Source organism: Chiloscyllium punctatum, chromosome 26 (assembly GCF_047496795.1).
Source record: "Chiloscyllium punctatum isolate Juve2018m chromosome 26, sChiPun1.3, whole genome shotgun sequence".
Lineage (NCBI taxonomy): Eukaryota > Metazoa > Chordata > Chondrichthyes > Orectolobiformes > Hemiscylliidae > Chiloscyllium > Chiloscyllium punctatum.
This window is the reverse complement of record NC_092764.1, coordinates 78,691,625-78,719,578: the sequence shown is the minus strand read 5'-3', so window position 1 is coordinate 78,719,578 and position 27,954 is coordinate 78,691,625. Positions and strand designations below refer to the sequence as shown.

At 40.6% G+C, this 27,954-nt stretch overlaps 1 protein-coding gene across 2 annotated transcripts in view; it reads right to left on the bottom strand.

The window, feature by feature from the left end:
* glg1a (golgi glycoprotein 1a) overlaps positions 1-27,954 on the bottom strand; it is a 140,364-nt gene that overhangs the window by 6,211 nt on the left and 106,199 nt on the right. Inside the window, exons 12-24 of one of the 2 annotated variants that reach the window (XM_072547752.1) lie at positions 27,275-27,412; positions 25,572-25,658; positions 17,277-17,339; positions 16,828-16,941; positions 15,839-15,927; positions 14,791-14,908; positions 13,978-14,070; positions 9,378-9,515; positions 5,228-5,351; positions 3,380-3,537; positions 1,158-1,259; positions 895-1,002; positions 72-192 (exon numbers count right to left, since the gene is read on the bottom strand). In XM_072547752.1, the coding sequence (XP_072403853.1) occupies positions 72-192; positions 895-1,002; positions 1,158-1,259; positions 3,380-3,537; positions 5,228-5,351; positions 9,378-9,515; positions 13,978-14,070; positions 14,791-14,908; positions 15,839-15,927; positions 16,828-16,941; positions 17,277-17,339; positions 25,572-25,658; positions 27,275-27,412 (1,453 nt within the window). The remainder of the gene's footprint in view (positions 1-71; positions 193-894; positions 1,003-1,157; positions 1,260-3,379; positions 3,538-5,227; positions 5,352-9,377; positions 9,516-13,977; positions 14,071-14,790; positions 14,909-15,838; positions 15,928-16,827; positions 16,942-17,276; positions 17,340-25,571; positions 25,659-27,274; positions 27,413-27,954) is intronic. The other variant, XM_072547753.1, reaches the window with a different exon arrangement.

The following is a 27,954-nucleotide window of genomic DNA, read 5'->3' as shown; positions in this document are numbered from 1 at the left end:
TTGATTAGAATAATCTACTCATTTAAACACTGCACCTGCCACCATCATCTAGTTGAATTTGATTCACTTACGGCGTCCCTTGCCAGGTTGAATTGAAGCACACTGGTGTTTGATATCAAGGCCACAGGCTGCATGTAGCACTGGGTCCACAAAGATGTCTGCCTTACTCTCTTGCAGCATATTTAAGACTTCCTACAGGAAAAAAAATCAATTAAATAAAACAAAAGCAATCTATGCTCTCCAATCAAGTCCTGAAACTGACAGAAAGCTTAAACCTCAACTTCAATTGGGTCTGATGCAGTGCGATGATAAGCCGTAAACACCAGGAAACAATAAACAACACCGACCACTTTCAAAGTGGAAAGGACATTGATATCAACCATATGGTGGATGCTGTGCCAACAACAAGCGAGATCAGCATCACACCCTTTCACAGTAGTTGCCAACATATAAACTATGACAGTCAGAAAAGATCATCCAGTCTGTTCCACACATACTTGTGCATTATAATATTAATTCCCTACACCACTAATGATGCACAACATAGGAGCCTGCTGATTCTTTCAGAAAAAGGCCTAACTTTTCTAAATTTTGTTTGGTATCATTTCCAGAACTACTATAACTTTTAGGTATGTCAAAAAAGCCCTAGACAGAATTCCAGTCTAGTCTAACCAATGTTTAGTAAAAGCTTCACATAACTTCTGAATTCATAACTTTTGAATTGTATGCCTTTGGAACTCAATCTCAGTGCACTGTTTGTATTTTTATGGCTTTGTTAACCTGCACTACTACTTTCAATAATTTGTGAATTTGCATTTAGATTAACTTTCTCTTGACTTGAAGTACTTCAAAAATTAACCAGCAAAGCAATAATGCATTATCAAACAGCGTTACCTTTTTGCAAGGTTCAGCCGTAATCTTCAGCAGATTGATTTTCAGACATTCCTCGACCTGCCCAGTTTGCTCCTGTGCTGCTGCCTCCTCTGCACACAAAGTGTTAATCTGAAAAAAGTAGTCAAGCAAACTTTACAGGATGATTCTGGTTATAATCTGCCCCCCATCTCCCCCAACAAATTATGCTTCATTATCTTTGACACTACTACCAACAATAACTCATATTTCCCCACCTTTTCTATTGTTAGCATAGTCTGACCCACCTCTTTAGTGCAGTGTATCTGCAGCTGAGGATCCAGCCTGTAATCCAGGGCCGACTCCTGAATAATCACACGGATCTGATCTTCGCAGTCAGAAGACAAACGCTACCAAGAAACAAGAAATTTGTCAGATGGACCTCAGCCACTTTAACACAAGCTACAGTAATCCCTGCTCTCATAACATTGTAAAATGAAAAACTTAAATTTGTTTTAAGTCAAACCATGTCACTATCAAGGAGGGGAAAGTAAGGACTGCACATGCTGGAGATCAGAGTCAGAAAGTGTGGTGCTGGAAAAGCACAGCCGGTCAGGCAGCAACCGAGGAGCAGGAGAGTCGACGTCTTGAGTATAAGCTCTTCATCAGGAATGTAGGGGAGGCCAAGGGGGCTGAGAGATAAATGGGAGGGAGTGGGACTGGAGGATAAGATAGCTGGGAATGCAAGCGGTAAATAAAGTTGGGGGGTGATGGTGATAGGCCAGAGCGGAAGGTGGGGTGGTGGCTACAGTAACAAATCGGTTTCAGGATGTGGCTGAAGAATTTCAGGGCAGAAGAGATGACCTGGGGGTTGCAGTGAGAGAGACTCACTAAGATCGTTGTAGGAGGAGGAGGAGAACCTTTTCAAGGTGGACATCCTTGGAAGAAGCTTCGTATTAAGGTTATAATCAACTAGTAGAAAGTTAAGTCTGCAGATCAGAGTCAAAAAGTGTGGTACTGGAAAAGCACTGCCGGTCAGGCAGCATCTGAGTAGCAGGAGATGTGACCATCAAGCTGACTCTAAATATAGCTTGGAAGGTTCTTGGTTTAGTTCTATCATTGGAATGAGCTTAACATTTCTGCTTACTGCAGGGCAAGATCCATAAAAGGTCATGTTCAAAGAGCACTGTGAAAACAATATCCGTCCATTTGGATAACTCTTGTCAGTGCCAAAAGTTTGGAAGAGTCATAGTCTTTCTCAGAAAATTCCAGCCTGAAGCAACTTCAGCGTAACATACTTGCCCTATTCATTCAATTCAACAGGGTGTCCCATTTACCAATGGCAGCCAGTGATTTCTGTTAAGACATTAGCTACCCTCAGCCACTGGATCTTGAATTAATAAAGTAATTATTAGTGAAGTAGTATTTGAAAAAAATAATTTTTTTTGCATGTCTTTTGTAAAATGACAAGATCTGGTGGCCATAAACACACAGAAAACTCCTCTGCTGTTTAAACTGTTGTTAGGAACGACAGTTCAAACAACACAGTGAGGCTATACTTGCTCACCAAACTTTGCAATATTTGTCAGCACTGAGCTTATCTCTAACTGAACTTCCAAAGTTTACCTGCATGGAGTATTACATAGATTGCAAAATAATGCAACTGTTGAGAACCTGAAACAAAAACGAAGTGCTGCAAAACACTCAATTTGAGTAAAATCTGGAGAGAGTTAAAAACAAGAGTTTATGCTCCAGATTAGTGATCTACCATTAAAAAGTGTTTCTTTCCCCATGAGCATTACCAAGAACTTTCCACTATTTTTGTTTTTTTATTGGATTAAGTTATTTAATGATGCAATTACATATAAATGTTCATCAGAAACAGCACAGGCTGGCTTGAAAGTACAATAAAGTTTTGAAAGTTGTGCAATGTCAGATAATGTGAGCAGCATTCCCTCATATTGATTACTCTAAGTATCTGCAGTGAAACTCCGTGTTCTTGAAGTGGTCTGACAAATTAAGTCTGGATACGGTGGGCAAGACCACACAATATACACAAATATTGCTCTGTTATATTGATCTGATATTGTTCTGTAAATTCACATTAAAATGGATAAAAGTTCAATGAATTCTATTTTAAAAAAATATTTTCACCATTTTCTGAAAATGCAAGTGTAAAGATGAACCTAAAATATGGCAATGGTTTCTGGTATGTCATCTAAATTGAGCACAAAAAGAATAGCATTGGATTTACAGCATGACCCTGCTGACACTCATGGCAAGCAAACACAACTTTACAGAATCGTGGAAATGTACAGTCCCTCATCGTGATGAGAATTCTTTCCCAGCTATCCCTGCCCTAATTCCTCCATTTTAATAATCAAAAAGATACATTTTTGACCAAAGTAGCTTCCATATCTGATTTATCAGAATTTTATTTCTTAGTCATGTAACAAAGAGCAAAAGAGAATAGTGAGGAAGCTGAATGACCAATATGTGATTCAACATCATGGTCTCCTTGGTGGCCCACCTGTCCTGTTAGTACCTGGTCAGCATATTTCAGTTTCAGACAGGAGACAACCTGACCCTCCAGCTCTTTGCCATCCTTGACATTATTCAAAACAGACTGGCAGAACTTGGGAATGTCAGCCTTACAGGCTTTCCTCAGAACAGGATTTAAACGGTAATCTGAAACAAGCACAAAATGTTGAAATAAGTAATGCACACTAATACATGGAAGTTGAACTAACCAAGGTGTGAACGTCAGTCATATGGCTGCACTTGCAGTAGATTTTAAAGATAAAATCTTTTCAGAAGCTGAGAGCGCGCACAATATTGAGCTGCAGTAAAATAATATGGGTTCACTTGTTAGGTTACCATTTCAACTATACTGGAATGAGAAACTGTTCGCGATCAGGGGCTTTCCCTAGAGAAGACATGAAATCAAGTTTACTCTGGTAATTTACAGCTATTTAGTTCATATTCAGCCAGACTAGTATCAACTGGCTGGAGACAGAATGGCTGCACAAAAAACTATAGCATCAGTGCAGAAAGAGGCCACTTGGCCCATCAGGTTTGCAACTCTGCAAAGAGCATCCACCCAGACCCAGCCCTCTATCCTATGCCCATAATCCTGCATTTACCATGGCCAATCCATCTAGTCTGCACATCTCTGGACACCCACGGACAATTTAGCATGGCCAATCCACTTAAATTGAACATCTTTGGACTGTGGGAGAAAACTAGAGCACCCGGTGGAAACTCACAAAGACATGGGGAGAACATGCAAACTCCACACAGTCACCCAAGGCTGGAATTGAACCCGGTCCCTGTGAGGCAGCAGTGTTAACCACTGTGCCACCCAAAAGCCCCAAATAGTGTGAGAAAACAACTTAAAAACCCAATAAATAATTTGCCCTTAATGGCTACCACAATTGTATTTGTTAATTCCATATCTTCATTTTGACAAGTGTGATTTTTAAGGTGCATGGAGTGAAAGCACCAAAGGTTAATGGAATTTTGTCCTGCACAAATTTGTTGAGGCTGGGAATCAACTGAAAATTTCAAAATTGACACTGATTGTTCTAAGTTTATTAATGATTATGGAACTCTTTTCCTTTGACATGCCTTGGGGTGGAAGAGCTGGCATTGGTGAATGGAATTAATGTACAGATAATCCAAGATTTAATTCAATTGAAGTTCGGCCACTTCTTTCCTACATTTTGCATAACTGGCTATTTATAAATGCAGTTGTACTATGCCTCTGAAATCGAACAGTGACTAACTAGAATAACTTTCTTGCAACTTTAATGCACTTCACCAACTCAGCTTTGTCATTCTGTTGGGAGCAATATTGTAAACTGACTGACAAATAAATAATTGCTCACTTGAGAAACAAACAGCATCCACAATACCATGAGCTCCAATCTGGAATCAGATCATTTCTAAAGCACTGAGAACATGGCACCCAGACACCCAAGCTAAAGGATCACTAAATCATCTTGCTATGCATGGAGAAATAGATGCTAAGAGATTGCACAAAATCAATCTGTCCATGAAACAACTGATGCAAAGGCCAGACCAGAAGCTGAATAAGGGGAGGGCAGGGCAGGGCTTGACACTTCTGGAACTAGTGTTTAAAGTGAGAAAAAAGGTTCCCTTATGCTGACAATAAATACTCCATGTAAATCAACTGATCCTTGATTCTGGCAGGTGGGGCTCCCAGCACAGAGTCTCCCTAAATCTACACAAAGCCTGCAACCAAGTGTCAAATTTTATTCTTCTCCAGTCCCTCGCTCTCAAACAAGACTGCAGGGCCCAACATAGGAGATTTCTAACCATGATTTTTGATAGGATTTCGGAGGTCAACAGCACATACCTGTGTTTTGTGTAATCTGTCGCTTAGTAATCATCTGTTTGCATTTAGGATCCATCAATTCGGCATTCTTATTCTGCTTCAAGCACTGCAACACGTACTTTGAGTCAGCATCAGCACAGTAACGCTGTAATCACAAGAGAATTCACAACTGTTCAATCAACTCATCTCAGCTTCTTTCCATAATCCAAATCACATTACATACTCTCAAGAAAAGACTGAAGGCACTGGATACAGCAAAGAACATGGCTCCTGACAATAGAATGTCAGCAAAGTAGAGAAGACCTATGCTCCAGAACTAGCTGTGCCCTTGTGGCTATTCTTGTGATAATGTAAAATTGTCCAGGTATCTGCGGTTCACAAAAAGAGCAGAAAGCTATAACAACCAATTACTCCCACTCCCATTCATTTACTCAAAGTGATGAAGCTGTAGTCAAGGTACTATTAAATGGCTGTTTTGTGGTCTGCCTGCGTTACTTGGATACCGACCTCATTATAATCTTCGTCCAGACATACAGAAAAGAGCTGAAGAAGGAGGTGAAGTAATTTATTTTGTTTTGAATCAAGGCACTATCTGTTCAAATATGATGTCAAAGGGAATCATGGGAAATGTCAAATAGTAGGAGTAATAACTGCACAAAGGAAGTTAGTCATAGCTGTTGCAAGCCAATCATTTCAATCCCAGGACAATACATGATTTATTAGTTGTCACGTGTATCAAATTACAATGAAAAGCTTTGTTTATGAGCAGTATGGGCAGATCATAGTAAGCAAAGATGTACAGAACAAAAGATTTAGATGGAGGCATACAGGTAACATTGCACAGGGCGTACAAGAGAGATCAACATTAGTAAGATCAGCATTATTTAAGGCTAGAGTCCAATAAATAGGCTAACAACAGCAGGGAAGAAGCTGTCCCTGAACCTATTGGTGCATGTTCAGGCTTCTATATCTCCTGCCTGATGGAAGAGGTTGAAGGAGATCACCACCCAGGGTGTGAAGGGTCTTTGATGATGTTGGCAGCCTTTCCGCAGCAGTGAGCCACGTAAATGGAGTGCATGGATGGCTTCCATGATAGCCTGTGCTACGCTCACCACTCTCCGTAGCTTCTTATTAGTAATTGCCAAACCACTGGACAATATGCTTTCAAATGTGCATCTGTAGAATTTGGTGAGGGTCCCTATGGATGTGCCAAATTTCCTGACCCCCACTAAGGAAGAGGTGGCAGTGTCATGCCTTCTTGACCATCACAACTACGTGGGAAGGCCAGGACATTTGTTGGTATCGTCACTCCGAAGAATTTGACACTCTCCACCCTTGCGACCTCAACTCTGTCGATGTAGATGGGACGTGTTCTCCTCTGTTCTTTTTCAAATCCATAATCAATTCTTTAGTTTTGCCAATGCTGATCGAGAGTTTGTATTTACTGCACCACACCACCTTGATCTCCCTTCTGTATTTTGACTCGTTGTTGTTAGACATGATGTCGTCAGCGAATTTATAGACAGCTTTCACTCGGAATTTGGCAACACAGTCGTGGGTGCACAGGAAGTACAGTAGGGAGCTGAGAACACATACTTAGGGGGCTCCAGTGTTGAGTTTTGTTGTGGAGGATGTGATTGCAGTCGGTGGGTCAGAAAGCTGAGGATCCCGTTGCAGAGGGCAGAGCAGAGACGAAGGTCACAGAGTTTTAAGATCCGTGTAGAGGGGTTAATGGTATTGAAGGTGGAGCATGAGGCTAGTGGCCTTGGCCCAAATTTCTTCAGTTGGTTCCTCACTTACCTACGATTCAACATTAGGTCAAAGGTGGGGATTTTGACTGACCGTTATATAGCATTCAGACCCATTTGCAATTCTTCAGAGTAGTTAGATAATTCGTTTCTAGGGTCTATTCATTGATGCTTACAAGGATGTTTGAGGAAAAGCCTTGACCACCCGACGTTTTGAATAGCTCATGGTACCTCACCAGACAAAGTCTTGAGCATGCAACCATTTTCCAACCTGAGGATATCTCCAAACCAACAAAGTTGCCTTAGTTTTACAATGTTAATAAACAGGTGAGCTCTGCCACATTTATGATTTTGTCCTGTCAGGACAGAAACATAATTCGCACCAGTTATACAATCGAATGATCCCTAGTGTGGAAGCAGCCTTTCGAGTCCACACTGACTCCTCTGAACAGCATCCAACTCAAACACATTCCCTTACTCTACCCTACCTTGTATTTCCCATGGCTAACCCACCTAACCTACACATCCCTGGACACTATGAGAGTTTAACATGGCCAATCCACCTAACTTGCACATCACTGGACTGAGAGGGGAAACCCAGTCAAAGATGGAAATTGTTGAGCTTATCTCAATAGCACAAAGTTGCATTTATTTCACAGTTTATAGGGAGAAAATGCTGAGAATACAAGCCTTATTACCATTGGCATTGTCCGATGGATCAGCTTGGTGTTTTTTCATGTGCATTTCATGATTTAGCCAAAGGTCGTAGCAATTTTTCAAATGCATGTATCAAGTTCTGCACCAAGGAACAGATTGTCAATCATTATGGACCCAAGTTAGCAGATTTTGCTAACTACTTCCAACAAGGTGTTACTTTGAGTCAATGACAAAGATGCAACATTTGGTCAATGATAAAAGGTTCATGCCACTTCGACCGAAAGAACAAATTCAAGACATGGGAAAGACTGTTCGTGAGTCTTCGAATTAGAGTTTCTGTGTGGACAACAGTGTCACCAATGAAGAGGAGTTCTCTAATAACATCAAGCATGCAATGCATTTTGTCTTGACAGATTGCAGAACTGGCAATCTGACCTATTAAAAGGTAGATAATTCCCTCCAAATGAGCAATGAAAGCAAAGGTCAGGAGCATGAAGAGAAAGAGGTTAATCAGAGGCAAAGCACAAAGACCTACTTCATCCCTTTCTTCAATCAAGGTATTCTATAATTGCAGCCATCATCACATGCTGTCATGAAAATGTGCAAAAGATAGGAGATAACTGTGTAAATAAACGCTTAATCATGTTAAGAAAACCAAATTGCCAGTGACAATGGAAATCTGTAAACTATGTATGAAGGGGTCAAGGCGGCATTTGATCTGACCATCAAAGCTGCCTTCTGAAGTGAGCAGATGGTGAAGACCAGAAGTAAACAAATACCCTTTTGGGTTGAATACAGTGTGACAGATGTTCTCCAACCATTTCCTGTCATGGATGATTTAGATGAAGAACCTGCAACATTTAAATTTGAGAAGCTCTTTGGCTGCCACCCAGCCAAACCACGTGGGTTGCAAACACCCCTTTATGGACTTGTTTTTATTATCTTCTCCTTCTCTGCGAAGTAGTAGACTTGGTTGCAGAGGAGATACACGATGCAAAAATCAACACATTACAAAAATACAACTTCGACAGAAGAGACTCAAACAACAACAAGAACATTCCCCTTCCTTGTGTTACAGTTTTTGTTTGGGTATTTTTGAAAGGCGACCATCGACTTGCAGACTGAGTGCACCCAAAGGCACAGTAAAGTTTCGATGCAGATCGATTTACTGGAGACATGATCTTCTCCACAGGGTGAAAGTGGCTGCAGATGTTGGAGATCAGAGCGGTGCTGGAAAAGCACAGCAGGTCAGGCAGTATCCGAGGAGCAGGAAAATCGATGTTTCGGCCAGGATCTCTTCATCAGGAATTCCAGATGAGGGACTTATGCCCGAAACATCTATCTTCCTGCTCCTCTGATTCTGCCGTGCTTTTCCAGCACCACTCTAATCTTGTCTATGATCTTCTCCACATTCCAGCCACTAAAGTTTAGGGAATACGGTACATCATTTTACATTTACTTTGTGAATCTTACTAAAGCATCAATATTCAACAGAGTAGGACATTTCAAGATTTTGAGAAAAAATAGTTGCGCCTCAATCTCATCTGCTTCCTTTCCAGACATGAACTTTGTTTTTCTATTCTAAAAATAAAGTAAAACACCACCTTTAGAAACACAACAGTTCCGTTCAAGATCAAAACATATTGGTTTGTGATAACAAGGTCAGGGCCAGATTCTGTCCAAGTTGGGCCTTGTGAACCATCTTTACTTCGAAGAACTGGCAAAGTTTCCAGACTGAAAGTTCCTCTGAACTTCTGTCTTTGTACCTTAATCATCTGCTTGCAGACTCTCATGAGGGTATAGTCCAGTTCAGGATCACTCATTTCTGACTCTTGCAGTTTGAAGATTTTGTCATGACAGCGGGTGGTCAGAACTTTCTTAAGATCTTTGAGACATTCGACAACCTGTTTTGAATAAGAGCACAAATAGGGTTACTCAGTCAGAGAAGGCCAAGAAAATCTGCACTCTCAGAATTATAGGATTTATAGAGTCATAGAGATGTACAGCATGGAAACAGACCCTTCGGTCCAACCCGTCCATGCTGACCAGATATCCCAACCCAACCTAGTTCCACCTGCCAGCACCCGGACCATTTCCTTCCAAACCCTATTCATATACCCATTTCTGACAAATAAGCACAAATACTGCAGGTTTTCATTAAAAACTAAATGCCAACAGGGTCCAAGACAAAGTAATGTTACTAGGTGGGGGGAGGAAAAGAGAGAGAAAGAGTAAAATGCAAGTATATAAGGTACAAGCAGCCAAGAACAGAACTAGCCTTGGAGGAATATCAGGAGAGTAGGATCAACCTTAAACGAGGAATCAAGCGGGCTAAAAGGGGTCACGAAATAACTTTAGCGAGTAGAATTAGGGAGAATCCCAAGGTCTTTTATTCATATATAAGGAGCAAGAGGGTAACTAGAGAAAGGGTTGGTCCACTAAAGGATAAGGAAGGAAGGTTGTACGTCAAATCTGAGATTCCTGATGATTACCTTGCATCAGTGTTCACTGAGGAGAGGGACATGAAGAATATGGAGATTCGAGATAGAAGGTGGTTTATTTTGGATCACATTGACAGAAGGAGGGAAGATGTGTTGGGTAGGCTAAGAATAATAGGGTGGACAAATCCCTAGGACCGGATGGGATCTATCCCAGGTTACCGAGGAAGGCGAGAGAGAAAATAGCTGGGGCCCTGACAGATATCTTTGTAGCATCCTTAAACAAAGGTGAAGTGCCGGAGGACTGGTGAGTTACTCATGTTGTCCATCTGTACAGAAGGGTAGTAGGGATATTCCGGGTAACTACAAACCGTGAGCCTGACGTCAGTGATGGGAAAGTTGCTGGAGAAGGTACAGAGAGATAAAATCTCTTTATATTTGGAAAAGAATGGGCTGATCAGTGATAACCAATATGGTTTTGTGCAGGGGAGATCATGCCGTACCAACTTAATAGAGTTCTTTGAGGAAGTGACCAAGTTGATAGATGAAGGAAGGGCTGTAGATGTCATATACATGAAAGCGTTTGATACGGGTCCCCCATAGTAAACTAATGAAGAAAGTGAAGTCACACGGTGTCCAGGGTGTTCTAGATAGGTGGATCAAGAACTGGTTGAGCAACAAGAAACAGAGTAGTAGTTGAAGGGAGTTTCTCAAAATGGAGAAAGGTGACCAGTGATGTTCCACAGAGATCAGTGCTGGGGCCACTGTTGTTCGTGACATACATCAATGATCAGGAAGAGGGCACTGTTGGTCTGATCAGTAAGTTTGCAGATGACACAAAGATTGGTGGAGTAACAGAAAGCGTAGGGGTGTGTCAAAGAAAACAGGAGAACATAGATAGACTGGAGAGTTGAGCGGAGAAGTGGCAGATGGAGTTCAATCCAGGCAAATGTGAGGTGATGCATTTTGGAAAATCTAATTCTAGAGCGAACTATATTGTAAACAGAAGGGCCTTGGGAAAAGTTGATGAGCAGAGAGATCTGGGAGTTCAGGTCCATTATACCCTGAAGGTGGTTGCACAGGTGGATAGAGTGGTCAAGAAAGCATATGGTATGCTTGCCTTCATCGGACAGGGTATTGAGTATAAGAGCTGGCAGGTCATGTTAAAATTGTACAAGACTTTGGTTCGGCCGCATTTAGAATACTGTGCAGAGTTCTGGTCGCCACATTACCAAAAGGATGTGGACACTTTGGAGAGGGTTCAGAGATGATTTACAAGGATGCTGCCTGGTATGGAAGGTGCTGGTTATGAAGAGAGGCTGAGTAGGTTAGAATTGTTTTCATTAGGAAAAAGGAGATTTTGGGGAGATCTGATTGAGGTCTACAAAATGAGGAAGGGCATAGACAAAGTGGATAGAGATAAGCTTTTTCCCAGGGTGAGGGATTCAATAACGAGAGGTCACGCATTCAAGGTGAGAGGTGAAAAGTTTGAGAGGGATACACACGGAAAGTACTTTAGACAGAGGGTGGTAGGTGCCTGGAACGCATTGCCAGCAGAGGTAGTCAAGGCAGGCATGGTGGATTAATTTAAGGTACATCTGGACAGATGCATGAGGCAGTGGGGAGCAAAGGAACACAGATACTTAGGAACTGGGCAATAGGTTTAGACAGTGGATTTGGATCGGCTCAGGCTTAAAGGGCCTGTTCCTGGGCTATACATTTTCTTTGTTCTTTGTAAATCAAAACTGGACATAAATTACATTTGATGGTTAAGAAATAAAGCAAACTAGATATCCCAGGCCAACCTACAAGTTATCAGATTTTATCTTAAGATAACACGGAACAAGTTTTTTATTCTGATCGAATGAAGCTGGATTGCAATTATCTCCCCTTCACATCCAATGAAGCTTGCATTGAATCTCCCACTACAACTACCTGGGAGCTACCACTGACCAAAAAGTGAACTGGACCAGCCATACAAATATTGCAGTTACAAGAGCTGGTCAGAGATATGGAATTCTGTGGTGAGTAGCACGTTTCATCAGTTCCTAATGCCTGTCCACCATATAGAATGCCTAAGTCAAGATTGCAATGGGATACTTTCTACTTGATTGGATACTTCTTCAAAAACACACAAGTTCAAAGCTATTCAGGATGAAGCAACCAGTCTGATCAGCCACCTGTTCACTAGCTTCAACATTCACTCTCTTCACCAATGCATACTGACAAGAGCTGGTTCAACGCACAAGATGCCACTGCAGCAATTCACCAAGATTTTTTCAACAATGTTGGTCAAACTTGTAACCTTTACCAACGAGAAAGACATGGACAAAAGATAAATGGCAACACTACTACCTGCAAATTTACTCCAAGTCTCATGACATTTCAACTTTAAACTATACTGTCTCCTTATGACTGGGTCAAAAACCCGAAACACAAGTATTAAGACCAACAAAGAAATATAACGAAGCACAAGATGGACTGAGTGCAATGGTTCAGAAGGGAGCTCAGCACCATCTTCTCATGGGCAAGGAGATGTGGCCTCGAGTCAGTAATGTAGTCATTGCAAGAAAGAATAAGGAAAATTGGAGAAATTGAGGTGAGTTTTGGGTGAAAGGATGGTTAAGAGAACAGAAAGCAATTATGAGGTGCAATTCAATGAAGATTACAAACTCAACAGTAAGTGTGTTTCTTGTATTTATAAAAAAATGTGTGAACAAGAGTATGTAGAGCTATAGAGATGGACAGCACGAAAACAGATCCTTCAGTTCAACACATCCATTAACCTAGTTCAATTTGTCAGCATTCAGCTCCACCTTTGCATGAAAAAGCTGCCCCTTGGGTCCTTTTTAAATCTTTCCCCTCTCACTTTAAACATATGTCCGCTAGTTTTGGACTCCCCTACCCTGGGAAAAAGATCTTGACTATACACCCTATCCATGCCCTTCATGATTTTATAAACATCTATACAATTACTCCTCAGCCTCTGACACTTCAGGTAAAATTCACTCCAGCCTATTAAGCCTCCCCCTTTAGCTCAAAACCTCCAACCCTAGCATATCCTTGTAAATCTTTTCTGAACCCTTTCAAGTCTAACAACATCTTTCCTCCAGCAGGGAGATCAGAACTGAATGCCGTATTCCAAAAGTGGCCTAACCAATGTCCTTTACAGATGCAACATGACGTCACAACTCCTATACTCAATGCACTGATTTTTCCAAATGTGGCTAGGCCCTAAACTCTGGAATACCCTCTGTACACTTCACTATTTTAAGAGGCTTTCTGAAATTCAAGACCAATTATTCCATCATTTCACCTACTACCTTGAGGCTTGCTGTCCTCTTTTGCTTTCTCATGCTTCTGTGAGGTTTTAGCATGTTTGAGGCTCAAATTATTGTTTTGTATGTATCCCAGGATCTCTTAATCGCTACAGCACATTTAAAATTACCATTTGGATTGCATTGCTCTCCACATGCTTCCAAATAAAATACATCACTTCACATTTCATTGCATTTAACATTTGCTGTGTGACTACCCATCTTGTTTATGTGCACTAAGCAGAATATCTTGCTATACACCTTGCTTATTATCAATGCTTTACATGAAGTACTACTTTTAGAACCAATTGATTCTGAACACGCAGACTATGGCTCAGCAAAACCATTGGTGAAGGCTAAGTGAATAACTTGTGCCCTTGACCAATGTCCCTTCTAAGCTGTGCAGCAATCCAAATATGCAGGTGATACACAACTCAGCTCCCTTACAATAGCGTACAAATACTCTCATGCAAAATAAAGTGGCTTGTGAACACCCTAAGAATTAGAGGTACATTGTTCCTAACAACTGAAGGTAGTTCCCATTTCTCCTGTATTGGTTTTTCAAACTCAAGATTGTTTTCCAGTGTTTCCCTGATTCCTCAGTTACTCACCTGTGCATTTCCAAATGGCACATTTTGACAGTGTTTTTCAATGTCTGTTCTGCAAGACACATAGAGATCAGGGTCCAAACGGATGTCCTCAGTCTGTGGAGGGATGAGAGAAGCATAAATAAAAATAAATAATTTGCCTTCATTTAGGAAAATTCATTGTAAATTATCTTGGCAAGAATCCACCCTACTTTCCATTAGCCCCCTGCTTCTTCGAGAAATTTCTCAGACCATTGGACAAATAGCAATCTGAGAAACTTTCATGTACTCTCCCAAACATCTCTAAACACACACTTAATAGCCAGGAACGTGTTGAAAGCTCTACATTCTGAGCACAGCCACAGGTAGAAGGACCTCTCATGATGATCTTAATTGAGACGATCAGATTTCATCCCACACAATAAATCCAATACACATCGATTATCAATCAATCCCTTCAGATGCACATCTGGAGCTTAGGAGAAGACTTTGGATTACCCTCCTGGACATTAAACTGACTGTTGAGAGTCAATTTGTTTAAACTCCATTATCTAAGGCAGGGTAAATAGGCAGGAACATAAGTTAATTTATTTGGCCAAATACTATTCTACAGGGATAGGAAGCTAATTCTACTTCTTTTCTTTTGTTATTACCTCATCACATCAACATTGTCAACTTTGAAAGACTCCACATGAAATTCAAGGATACATCTTCATACAAAGAGCAAATTCACAGGGAAGTATTTGGAATGCTTTCATATGAACAGACTATTCATTTGTAATATAAGACAAGAAAGAAGCAATGGCATTGAATGCGTATGTATCAAGCATTACTTACCATTTCCAGTTCCTCCACACGCAGCTGTTTCCGACATTTTATAGAGACACGCTGTTCCTTGTTATCCTGAAGAGTGTCATTCCGAACTGTGGTACTCAGACAGATAACAACATCCACCCTGTACAAAATCATGAGGGAGAAGGCTCAGAATTCTGAGAGAATTTTCCTCTCACAATGCTTGTTTGCTAAATTTCTCAGTCAGATCTTTGCAATGTGGAATTCCAGAAGCACCGTTTGATTTCAGTCATTGTTACAACTGTCAAATAGCCTGTGGGCCAATCACAGAGGGATCATATTCTTACCTAATTTATCCACAATTAAGGATGTGGTCACGTTCAACTGGTAATTCAGACCACATTTCCCTGCTAAGATGTACCTACAGGGTAGTGTAACAATTATGTATTGGACTAATAACAAAGGATGAATTAAACCTCCATCATGGTAGTTGGAAATCTAAATGTACATTTAAAAGTTCTGCAACAGTAAAAGTCACCATGACATTGTTGGATAGCCATCAAAACTCACTAATATCTTCAACAAAGAATACCTGCTGTCCATTCTTGTCTGGTGTATTTGGAAAGCTAGTCCCGTATCAACTTGAGTGACATTTAGATATCCTCTAGTAAGCTCTCAGTGGCTTCAAGAGCTGCTACAATGGACACAAACACACTCCCTGAGAGCATCTTAAAGAACCATTATCACAGAAATCGCAGCTTTCAGGGACCAACTACTACCTTCTCAGGGTACCTGAGGATGGCCAATAAATGCTGGCTTCACCAGCTGTACTTTAATCCAGGGAATATTTTTTAAAATTGAGGGTCAACTTCAGTATCAATTGACATTCATTAATCTCAGTACAGACCAAGTACTTGGCCCAAGACAGTCCTGTTCTCTTGGGCCTGACTCACTGGGTAATCAGGACAAAAAATTAAAACTTTTCCCTTAAAATTATAATGTTGAAACTAGAATCAGTGTACAGCAAATAGTGTTCCATGAACACAAGGGGTGAGCACAGGTTGGAGAATATTCTGAAAGGGCATCAACCTACTTCTTCTTGATGTTCGGACACAGTTTCAACACATCTTCTTTACATGCCATCTTAAACTTGTAGGAAAAGCGGAAATCTTTCATCTGGATCTGTAAGAGGAGGTAGAAGTCTAGTTTTACACAAATCAAAAGCAGACAGATTTTCTCAGCTTTTAACATGAACGGTGAAGTTTGGAATAAGTTTTGAACAGTCAGCTCATGAGCAATGCTGCCCTCTCAGAACCCTTCGCTGGGGTACTTCCAGGAGCACAAGGCAAATAAGAATTGCAACACTGTGACGAGTCACAAATCTCATCTTCATTGGCATTAGCCCAGCAGTTTACTTTTTGGATAAAAACCCCTTTTCCTGAGCTCCTAACTTTGACATTGTGTTAATTAACCCAACCTCATGAGACAGAGTTAAATTTCTTGTCAAATCGTGACTGCTTTGATCGTTGTGCACAACTAATGAAGATACATTGCTGCAAATCCTTCAGAAACAAACAATACAACTGGCCAGACTTAGGTAAAGAAAAATCATAGCAGCATAGAGGACAACAGAAAATAAAACAGTTCAAAGCTAAAAATGGCTTGTGAAAGCACTAAGAATTTATAACATTGGTCGACAACAAATACATTTAAAGGTACATTAAGACTTGATGCAATGGCAAGCCGTCCACAGGCTGATGTCACAGTGGGAGCTGGATTCATATTCTGATAACATTAAATTCTACACTACTTGATGAATTCATATTCACCAATTGGAAGTGGCACTCATAAGTATTAAGTGCAACTCAGCCATGAAGCAGAAAAGCAATCTGGCGAAGCGAGTTAAAATAGGTCACAACAATAGTTAATTTGTTGCAAACAAACAAAGGAAAGTTTTTGACATACACATAATCTATAGGAAAAACACCCATAGTTATAGAGCAATGAGCATCATTTAGAAGAGAAAAGCTTCACTTATCCCATTTATTCTTTAAACAGCCTCATGATAAAGATTTATCTCACCAACTGGAAGTGTGTGACACCAACTACACACTTCTCATTCATCTCTTTCTGATGTTTATTTTGAACCAAGCACTCCATCAGGTCTCCGCTATCAATCTGATTGTCTGCTAACTCCTGTAAAAGGAACAGTGAGATCACTGTTTAAAACAAGAAACAAGCGTGCCGGACCCAAACACTGTCTCACATCATGTCTCAAGTATATTTTTGAAATTAATTATTTATTAAAGCACACTTGCATCTACATTCCTGTTCAAATTTACAAAATAATGCATTAAATGGATGAGGGATATATAGCTATACAGGACACACTCGACCACATTTTAACAGCATTGCTACTTCCACCGTAACGTGTACAGGGCTTAGTTATGACACTTCAAGCATCAGCTGGTGACGATTTTCAGACTTTTCGCTTCTAATATCCATCCGGAAAACACTGTGCAATTACTCACATGACAGTATGTCTGAATGACAGGATCACAGGCTCTCATGAGTAAGGCCTCAATCTGAATATCCTAGAAGCAAGGTGAGAGAAACAAAATCAGTTCATGTCACTTCACCTTTGCATTAATAGCCAAAAGAATGGACGTTGAGTGAATGTGAGACAGGTTTTTAATTGATGAAAGACAGACCTGCTGTTTCATAAGTGATGAGGACTTCCTCACGTCTAGTAGAAAATACAGAAAGACAAGGGCATTTAAGATTAAAAGAAATGCAGCCTGCCTCTGAATTATGGGCAGACTAGATGATGCAGTCTCTTCTGAACACTTCTGTTTCAGGAGGAGATTGAAGGTGAACCATAAAGAATATCAGCACTTACATACCTCCCATAGTGCAGGGAGCACGGAAACATTATGGAATGTCTTGGACTAGCACTCAAGTTCTGCTATTCTGCTGGAATCCTGAGACATTTCTATTCAAGTGCCTTTGGAGGTCAGAGTGCATGTATTCTATATGTAGTATGAGAGGAGAATAACCTCAATTATCAGAATTAGATGGGCAGGATGTATTTTTTTCGGATAACTGATCTGATCATATACAAAGAAAGCCATACTGAACATAATTATGTTAAAAAACAGGTTTATAGAGTTTTTATTTCATTCAATTGATAAAATGCATACAAATACTGGATATTGCTTAAAAATTCATGATATTTTACAAATAAAATCACTTTTTGGCTAGAGTTTCACTGAAGCCTGTGAAATTTTTCACTGACATTTTCCTTGGTGTTATCCTGGTCCTCAATAGCAGCTGGCATCTTTCTGTTCGGTGTCGTCCTACTGTCCAGATTAACCAAGTGCTGTCCCTCCCTTCTCAGCAACTGCTAAGCTCTTAGAGAGAGAGAAGTGCAAAATACAGGGGGAACACATGGGGGGGGGAAAAGATGTTTTTTTTGCTGACCTCAGCTCTCCCTCATGAAAAGTTCCATTAAATTTTCTTGTCAGCTGCAAGATAGTGAACTACTTTTTGTTTAGAAAAACAAAAGATTAGTCATGGGATAACGAGAGGAAAAAGCAATGGAAGCTAATAGTATGAGCACATTTTTTTTTTGACTTAACTCTCCAGAGAATGAACTGAGGAAAAAACATTGTTGGGTTTGCAAAATGGAGCAAGTCAATGTTGAGAGGGAATCTTGCTGCCAGAGAACACAGCTTGGGTTTGCACCTATGCTGTTCTCGCGTGTTCCCAGTCACAAACCTTTGTCCTCGGGAAGAATAAGTATCGGACAGATTTTTTATAAAGTGTCTAAGACTTAACTATAACAACATGTCTCAAGTATATATTTGAAGTTAATTATTTATTAAAGCATACTTGCATCTACATTCCTGTTCAAATTTACAACATGATGCATTAACTGGATGAGGAATACAATTTTCCTACTTCAATTGAAATACATGTACAGCGCCCTTGAGATCTTGGTCGGATAATCCGAAATTCAGATAATTGATGTTTGGATAACCAAAGTTGTTCTGTACTCGTGGCTATTGAGGTTCTTAGCAAAGAAGGAAAGCTTGTTTGGATTCTTTTAATGAAAAATGAAGGTCAGAGAATTGCAGAATGAGATAGAGAGAATAAACCTCAGAATACACCACAGTCAAGAGTCAATGTTATAAAGATAATAAAAAGACAAAACTAAAGGCTATATAAACACGTGGCATGAAACTGATTGATAACAAAGTGATAAAGTCCAATACCGGCACCTCCACATAATAAATGATACAGAGAAATAAAGAAAGCCATTACACAGACATGGGGCATGATGACAAGGAATTCAAGAAGAATAAGAAGCTAGGTAGAAGCAAAGGATGATCAATCAAGGATGACATTGGTGTAACAGTTAAGGAGTTAATCTTGGTTCAGGAAATTAAGATGTAGAATTGCTTTGGGGAGAGATGAGGAAAAGTAGGGGTGTTTCAAAAACCCCGACAACAGAAACAACAATGTAGGAGTAAGTATGGGAAAAGAAATATTGGGTGCTTGAGATAAAGGGACAGCAGTAATCACAGGTCACAGGTGATTTTAACTGACATATGAACTGGAAAAATCAGATGAGCAATGGTAGCCTGGATCAGGCATTCACAGAATGCTTTCGATATTTTTTCCAAGGGACATTCTGGAATCAACTATTTGATTTTTCTGTAATGTGACAGGATTAACTAACAAACTCAGAGTTAAGGTACCCCAAGGCAGCAGTGAACACAACATGATTAAACATCAAAACCACTTTGAAATGAAGAGGAGTGGGTCTAAGATTGGTCTTTAAAATAAAAAAGCGAACCCACAGGTCAACAGCAAAGCAGTGGCAGACATTTAAAGAATATTTCAAAATAGTATATTTCCATTACAAGTAAAACTTAAGAGGAGAACCCACCATTCATGGTTAACTGTAGTTATTAGGGGAAGCATCAAACTTAAAGAAACAGTTCATTATTTTGTGAAGATGAGTGATAGATTAGATGCTTGGTCAGAATGTAAGGAATGGCAGAGAATGACCAAAACATTAATCAGAAGGATGAAATCAGAATATGAGAAGAAAGCTAGCTACAAATGCACAAACGGATAGCAAGGGTTTCTATTAACTGTTTCTTCTTTTTAAATTTCTGTAAAATGAGTATTAATCATCTGGATTATGAGAATGGGGAATAAATGATAGTTGAAGAAAGTAAGCAGAATAACAAGTATCTTGCTTCTATCTTCACTGCAGAGGATACAGAACTATTCCAGTAACAAGTGTAAATCAGGAGATGAAAGCAAATAACTTGAAATTTTGACTGTTGTATTAAGCAAACTGCAGGCTGACAAGTCCACATATCGTAATGGACTTTACCTTAGGATTTTACAAAAAGATGGAGGATGTTAATTTTCTGAAATGGTCCAGATTTTAGAAGGGCTGTTTGAGACTGGAAATTAAGAACTGTAACTGATCTATTCGAGAAAAAAGGGAAGCAACATACAGGAAACTACAGGCCAATCAACGTGATGCCTATCATGCAGAACCTTTTAGAATTAAGTCATAATGGAACTTATAGCTGGGCACTGAAACAATTCTAGGCCCTGGTGAGACCATACCTGGAGTACTGTGTGCAGTTCTAGTCTCCAAATTTGAGGAAAGACATTCTGGCTACTGAGACAATAGATAATAGGTGCAGGAGTAGGCCATTCTGCCCTTCGAGCCTGCACCGCCATTCAATCTGATCATGGCTGATCATTCCTAATCAGTATCCTGTTCCTGCCTTATCTCCGTAACCCTTGATTCCACCATCCTTGAGAGCTCTATCCAACTCTTTCTTAAATGAATCCAGAGACACCTCCACTGCCCTCTGGGGCAGAGCATTCCACACAGCCACCACTCTGGGTGAAGAAGTGTCTCCTCATCTCTGTCCTAAATGGTCTACCCCGTATTTTTAAGCTGTATCCTCTGGTTCGGCACTCACCCATCAGCGGAAACATGTTTCCTGCCTCCAGAGTGTCCAATCCTTTAATAATCTTATATGTCTCAATCAGATCCCCTCTCAGTCTTCTACAAGCCAAGTCGCTCCAGTCTTTCAGCGTAAGGTAATCCCGCCATTCCAGGAATTGACCTCGTGAACCTACGCTGCACTCCCTCAATAGCCAGAATGCCTTTCCTCAAATTTGGAGACCAGAACTGCACACAGTACTCCAGGTACGGTCTCACCAGGGCCCTGTACAGCTGCAGAAGCACCTCTTTGCTTCTATACTCAACTCCTCTTGTTATGAGGGCCAGCATGCTATTAGCCTTCTTCACTACCTGCTGTACCTGCATGCTTACCTTCATTGACTGGTGTATAAGAACACCCAGATCTCTCTGTACTGCCCCTCTACCTAAATTGATTCCATTTAGGTAGTAATCTGCCTTCGTGTTCTTGCCACCAAAGTGGATAACCATACATTTATCCACATTAAACTGCATCTGCCATGCATCTGCCCACTCACCTAACTTGTCCAGGTCACCCTGTAATCTCCTAACATCCTCATCACATTTCACCCTGCCACCCAGCTTAGTATCTTCAGCAAATTTGCTGATACCATCTTCTATATCATTAACATATAGTGTAAAAAGCTGCGGTCCCAGCACGGATCCCTGCGGTACCCCACTGGTCACTGCCTGCCATTCTGAAATGGAGCCGTTTATCACTACTCTTTGTTTCCTATCAGCCAACCAATTTTCAATCCGGTCTAGTACTTTGCCCTCAATACCATGCGCCCTAATTTTGCTCACTAACCTCCTATGTGGGACTTTATCAAAAGCTTTCTGAAAGTCCAGGTACACTACATCTACTGGATCTCCCTCATCCATCTTCAAAGTTACATCCTCAAAAAATTCAAGAAGATTAGTCAAGCATGATTTCCCCTTCATAATTCCTGGCAGCATAGTTGTGAAGGAAAATAACATTTGACAACTTAGCAGAGATTTTTGAAGTAGGAACATGTGCTATGGAAAAATGAGAGCTCATCCACATATTGTACTTGAATTTTCAGAAGGCATTTGATGATGAGTTGACACATAAAAAATTACTACACAAACTAAGGAACTTATGGTTTAAGAGGTAACATACTAGCACTAGATACAAGATTGGGGTGATTCCAGAAAACAATATGCATAAAATGGGACTTTTTCCAATTGGTAGGTTGCAATGAATGGTCTTAAATGAAAGGAGAGAAGATATAATTGCTACATTTGCAGGTAGCACAAAGACAGAACGTACAACTGCGTGGTGAACAGAACAAAAGAATGGACAAATATCTGGCAGATGGAACATAATGTGAGAAAATGCGAAGTTGTACACTTTGGCAGGTAGAATTACAAAAGTAGAAAATTGCTTAAGTGGAAAACTGAAGATTTCTGAAGCGCAGAGGCGTCTAGGTGCTCTGGGACAGCAGTAGAGGGCATCTGTTTAAAAAAAAGGGGTTGTCCTACTAGGACAGAAATTAACTAAATTTCTTTTCTTGGATGATTGCGCAAGTTTGGAACTGTCTCAGAAGGTAGTGGAGGTAGAATCAAAGAATATTTTCAAGGCAAAAGTAGATATATTCTTATTGGACAAGGGAATCAAAGGTTTTTGGGATAGATGCGGATCTGGAATTCAAAACAAAGAGAGATCAGCCCTGATCTTATTAAAGGCAGAGTGGGATAGAGGGGCTGAGTAGCCTATTCAGTTTAAGTTCCTAAAATTATGTAACTAGAGGAAAATTAAAACAATCTAATTACCAAGAACAATAGGGAATGGAGAAAAAAAGTCTTTATTTCTTTGCCTCATTAGCACTGACACAGTAGACACAAACTTGGAAAGAGAACATCAATTTATATTGCATGAGAAGAGGGTGCCGATTGATTGGACCATGGCTAGTATGGAGATGCAATACAAACATAGTTGTCAACCTGAGTTAGCTGAAGAAACTCAGGCGAGTTAGATCGATTCTGGCCAGGACATAGCCATGGGAAATGCAGCAGAGATCAACAATTTCCACAGGCTTTCACTCAATGAAAATGTTGTAATATATAGACTATTCTCTTTTGTTTATGTATAACAGAGTCTTGTACATTAATATGAAGATGTGGATATGCCTTTAAGAGAGTTAAAAGCAGCAGAACTACCAGACACATCACCAATGATTCTCACTAAGACAACAACGTCACACTGGGTCAAACAACTCTTAGTTTGTTGCCCGGAAACAAAAACAAATTCAAATTTGGCCAATCAGTTTAAATTGTACCCTGAAAAAAGTACCAATTTCCAATCAAGTTTGAATTGAGTATATTTGACAATCTTAAAAGCCAATGACACAATCCAATGCGCTGGGGTACAAGACCAGGGGAAAATTGAACAGTTAAGAGGAGAATTACCGAGTCCTCACATGTAACAGACTGCTTGAAAAAAAAACTCTAAAAAGTATCTTTGCGGTCAGTAACCTGTGACGCAGAAATTCCTAACAAGGAGAAAAGGCAACACAGGATGATTCGAAGACAAGAACCTACAGTTGCCCGGTTTTGAGATAAGAAGTGTTGATTTTGTAAATCTTAATTGGGAGTTTAATCGGACTAGTATTATAGAAGGGAACTGTGTGCACTTCTGGTCGCCTCACTTTAGGAAAGATGTGGAAGCTTTGGAGAGGGTGCAGAGAAGATTTACCAGGATGTTGCCTGGAATGGAGAGTAGGTCGTACGAGGATAGGCTGAGAGTTCTCGGCCTTTTCTCATTGGAACGGAGAAGGATGAGGGGTGACTTGATAGAGGTTTATAAGATGATCAGAGGAATAGATAGAGTAGACAGTCAGAGACTTTTTCCTCGGGTACAACAGAGTGTTACAAGGGAACATAAATTTAAGGTGAAGGGTGGAAGGTATGGGGGGGATGTCAGGGGTAGGTTCTTTATCCAGAGAGTGATGGGGGCATGGAATGCGCTGCCTGTGGGAGTGGCAGAGTCAGAATCATTGGTGACCTTAAAGCGGCAATTGGATAGGTACATGGATGGGTGCTAAAGCTAGGACAAATGTTCGGCACAACATCGTGGGCCGAAGGGCCTGTTCTGTGCTGTATTGTTCTATGTTCTATGTTCGAAGGCAAGGTAAAAGATAGGTTAGAGAAAGAAGTTGTAAATAGTGGTGAGTTAATTATTCTCTGTTATACTTTAAGACAAAGTTGTTAATTTTTACTTGACATAGCTCTTGGTCACTCGAATATTTACAGATTACACATGAAATCTTTTCTGTGTGCTGCTTTTAAATTAAGCAGGAGAGTTTACCCCATATCGTAACAATATGTAGCTCCTACCTCATGCCAATATATCACATTGCAAGCCCAACTGAATCTTAAATTGATTTTCGATGTAATTCTTAGTTGTCAGGTTCATTTAGTAAATGCTGCCCAATGGCAAAATCATATACAATGTTGGACATGGTGCTCTCAAGTTTGCAGGCATGGCTGGTTGAGCACGATCAGCATATTGGCCACTGCAAACGCCCTAAAGGATATTTCATTTGATTTAATTTGTCAGTCATTGGGACAAATAGCCCGGATGTAGCATCACACTCACGTCACATCCTCCATTTGTGATAGTCAAAGCATATTTTTGGCTCAACAGCATCTTTCAGTTCATGGACAAGACAACTTATATATTTACTGCAAAGTAGCAGTAAGACATTGCACGTTTCAACTGTTCAAACTTTTGAGATAATGTCTCCTTCCAGAATATCCTGAGGTTGATTGGTCGCCATTCATGGGTTTGCGTGATATAAAGTCAGCAATTATTTCATCAGGGTTGCCATTATCATGCAAGAGATGAACACAGGAGAAGTAGGCCACTCAGCTAATTGGGCTATTAAATATAGCTGATCACTCCACATTCCTAACTACCCAATAAACATTCCCTCTCTTACTCATCAAGAACCAATCTACCATCTTTTTAAAAATATTCAAAGACTCTGTTTCCACTGCCATTTGAGGAACAAAGTTCCAAAACTTCTCAACCTTAAGTGATAGTTTTGATATGCCTCATCTCAAGAGAGATTAAACAGCAAAAAGATGTCATAAGTCCCATTCACCAGACTGCCAATTTGGGTAATCTTGCAGAATGTGGAACTGTAAAAACCCCAATGTGTACACAGATCAGTGAACAATAAGTTGATGGATAACTGCAGAGAACTCATTAGCCAGGTTTCTCAAACAACAGAAAGGGTAAAACTGAGCTGAGAATGTAGCTAATTAACTTGTGTAAAGACATGCTTTGTTGCTGATGCTAATTAAAATATTATAAAAATGCCATCATCCATTCTCAGATGACGACTTCAGTGCTTTAGGAAGGCTTCTCAAACAAAGCAGAACCTGTCCAAATAGTCAAAACAGAAAGAAACAGTTACCACAAGAGCCAGAGAGAAACAGTGCAAGAGACAGTTTGTGATACAGCCTACATGAGCTGAGGGAGGGGGGGGGAGTGAGTGGGTGGAGCATCTGTCCGGGGAGAACCTAGAAATTTTTAACCATTCACTCCAAAATGGAGAGTGGATTTCGAATATACAGAAGAAAGTTACAAGTTAATACTAATCACACCAATATGTTTGGCAATAGCTATAGAAAATTAATTGTAAAAGTCTCAGAATATAGTGTTTCCATTACAATTAGATCAATCTGGTCTTGACAAGGAGAGCATGGAAAGGATATTTCTCTTGTGGCTGAGTCTGGAATTATATGCTCACTTTCCAAGTTACTTGCAGCTGGTCTCACTCACCTCTGACTCCAGTTCTGTCAGATTACCCACAATATCCCGACAATCCACTGCTAAATCATCAAGATGATCTTGGAGACACTCGAGTTCCTAAAAACAAAGCAATGCAAACCAGGAATGACCATCATTTAATGAACAAATTAAGACAAATACTGGCCTTGTGCCCATTCCAGATGCAACAGTAACACTGGGAAACAGGCAGCAAGAGTTCCACAGACAGCCTGCATGTGGATCCCTTTCTAACTGAGTCACATACATTGGCTTAGCAAGCATGTCTTATAAACTGTATGAATGCACATTTGGCTGAATTCAAACCCCTATTTCCCCAAGCATTCCATTCAAAATGTGTTTGTCATTTATCAGCTCCAAACAAACCCAAGTTGAAAGTGCATCAGTAAGATGCTGGTTGTACTATCATCACGACCCAGAGATGTCTAAGGCATACTGCCTTCACAACTACAAGCATAATGCAATGCGAAATGACCTTCCACCCATTATTAGGTCAGAAGTGGGGATGTTCACCAATTACTGTACAATGTTTCCTCAAATATAAAGGAAGTCCATGTCCAAATGCAGCAATACCTCAAGGAGATCCAAGATTGGGTTGACAAGTGGCAAGTAACATTCACGCCACACCAATGTCAGGCAATGACCATCTCCAATAAGAAACAATTTAACAACCACCTCCTCACAATCAATGGTGTTACCTTCACGGAATCCCCCACTATCAAATCCTTGGGAATACCACTGACCAGAGGCTCAACTGTACTTGCCATATAAATACAGTGGTTATAAGAGCAAATGAAAGGCTGGGAATATTGCAGCAAGTAACTCACCTCCTGACATTCTGAAGTCTATCAACCATCTACAAGGCACAAGTCAGGAGTGTGATGGAACACTGCCCACTTGCTGGATGGGTGCAGTTCCAACAACACTCAAAAAGTTTGACATCATCACGGACAAAATAGTCCATGTGATAAGCACCACATTCACCCTGATGCACAGTAGCAATAGTGCATACTACCTACAAGATGAACTGCAGAAACTCGCCAAAGATCCTTAGACAGCACCTTCCAAACCCACAACCACCTCCAAACTAGGAGGAGGGGAGGCAGTGGATACATGGGAACAGCATCACCTGCAAGCTGCTCTCCATTCTGACTTGGAAATATATCATGGGTCCTTCATTGCTGTGGTCAAAATCCTGGAATTTTCTAACGGCATTATGGGTCTCACTACACTAGATGGACTGCTGAGGTTCAAGAAGACAGCTCACCACCACATTCTTAAGGGCAATCTCAAGAGTCCTAATGAAAGGTTCCAACCTGAAACATCAATTCCCTTTCTTCTCTGATGCTGCTTGACCTGCTGTGCTTGTTCCAGATCCACTCTGACTCTCCAGCATCTGCAGTTCTCACCATCTCTAAGGGCAACCAGGGACAGGCAATAAATGCAGGCTGTGACAGTGATGCCTATGTCCCATGAGTGAATTAAAACAAAACATAAATGCAACCAAGTATGAGGAATAGTAAGTTTGCTATACTTGCAGTTACTTTTGCCAAATGAACTTTGCAGTTCCTCTGAGCAATGAGACTGAAGCCAGTTCAATACCTAGTTAGTATTACAACTGCAACTCCCCCCAGCAGACTTAACCCTCTGGCTCACATCATGATAATGCAGATGAGTACCATTCAGGCTGCTGTTACCTGCCCAGGATCGGTCTTTTCACTGCACCATTTCCCGAGATCTATGATGCAACGTTCTTGCAATGCAGGCTCCAATTTCACATCCAAAGCTCGTTGATGAAGAATTCGCTGAATCTCGGCTCGACAGTCTCGGGATAACTGGTTGAAAATAAAATAGAGTCAATTTGTCTTCCCTTATTTTCAAGCAATATTTTGCACAACTGCGTAGAATTGTGTTGTAGTTAAACATGTCTTTTAGACCAATAAGTCTATTAGAATTAGAATTCCTACAGTATGGAAACAGGCCTTTCGGCTCAACAAGTCCACACCAACACTCCAAAGAGTAACCAACGCAGATCCATCCCCTGCATTTACCCCTGATTAATAACCTACAATATGGGCAATTTATCATGGCCACTTCACCTAAACTGCACAACTTTGGATTGTGGGAAACCAGAGCACCCAGAGGAAACCCACACAGACACAGGGAAAACGTGCAAGTTCCACACTGACAATTACCCGACGTTGGAAGCGAACCCAGTTCCCTGGCGTTGTGAGGCAGCAGTGCTAACCACTGAGCCACCGTGCTGCCCACGCAACACAGAAGCCTTCACTCACCTTACTTCAATTCACAAGATATTCTTCGATTCCATGCTGCCTCATGCATTTATTTAATTACATGCAATATTATTTACCTCAAC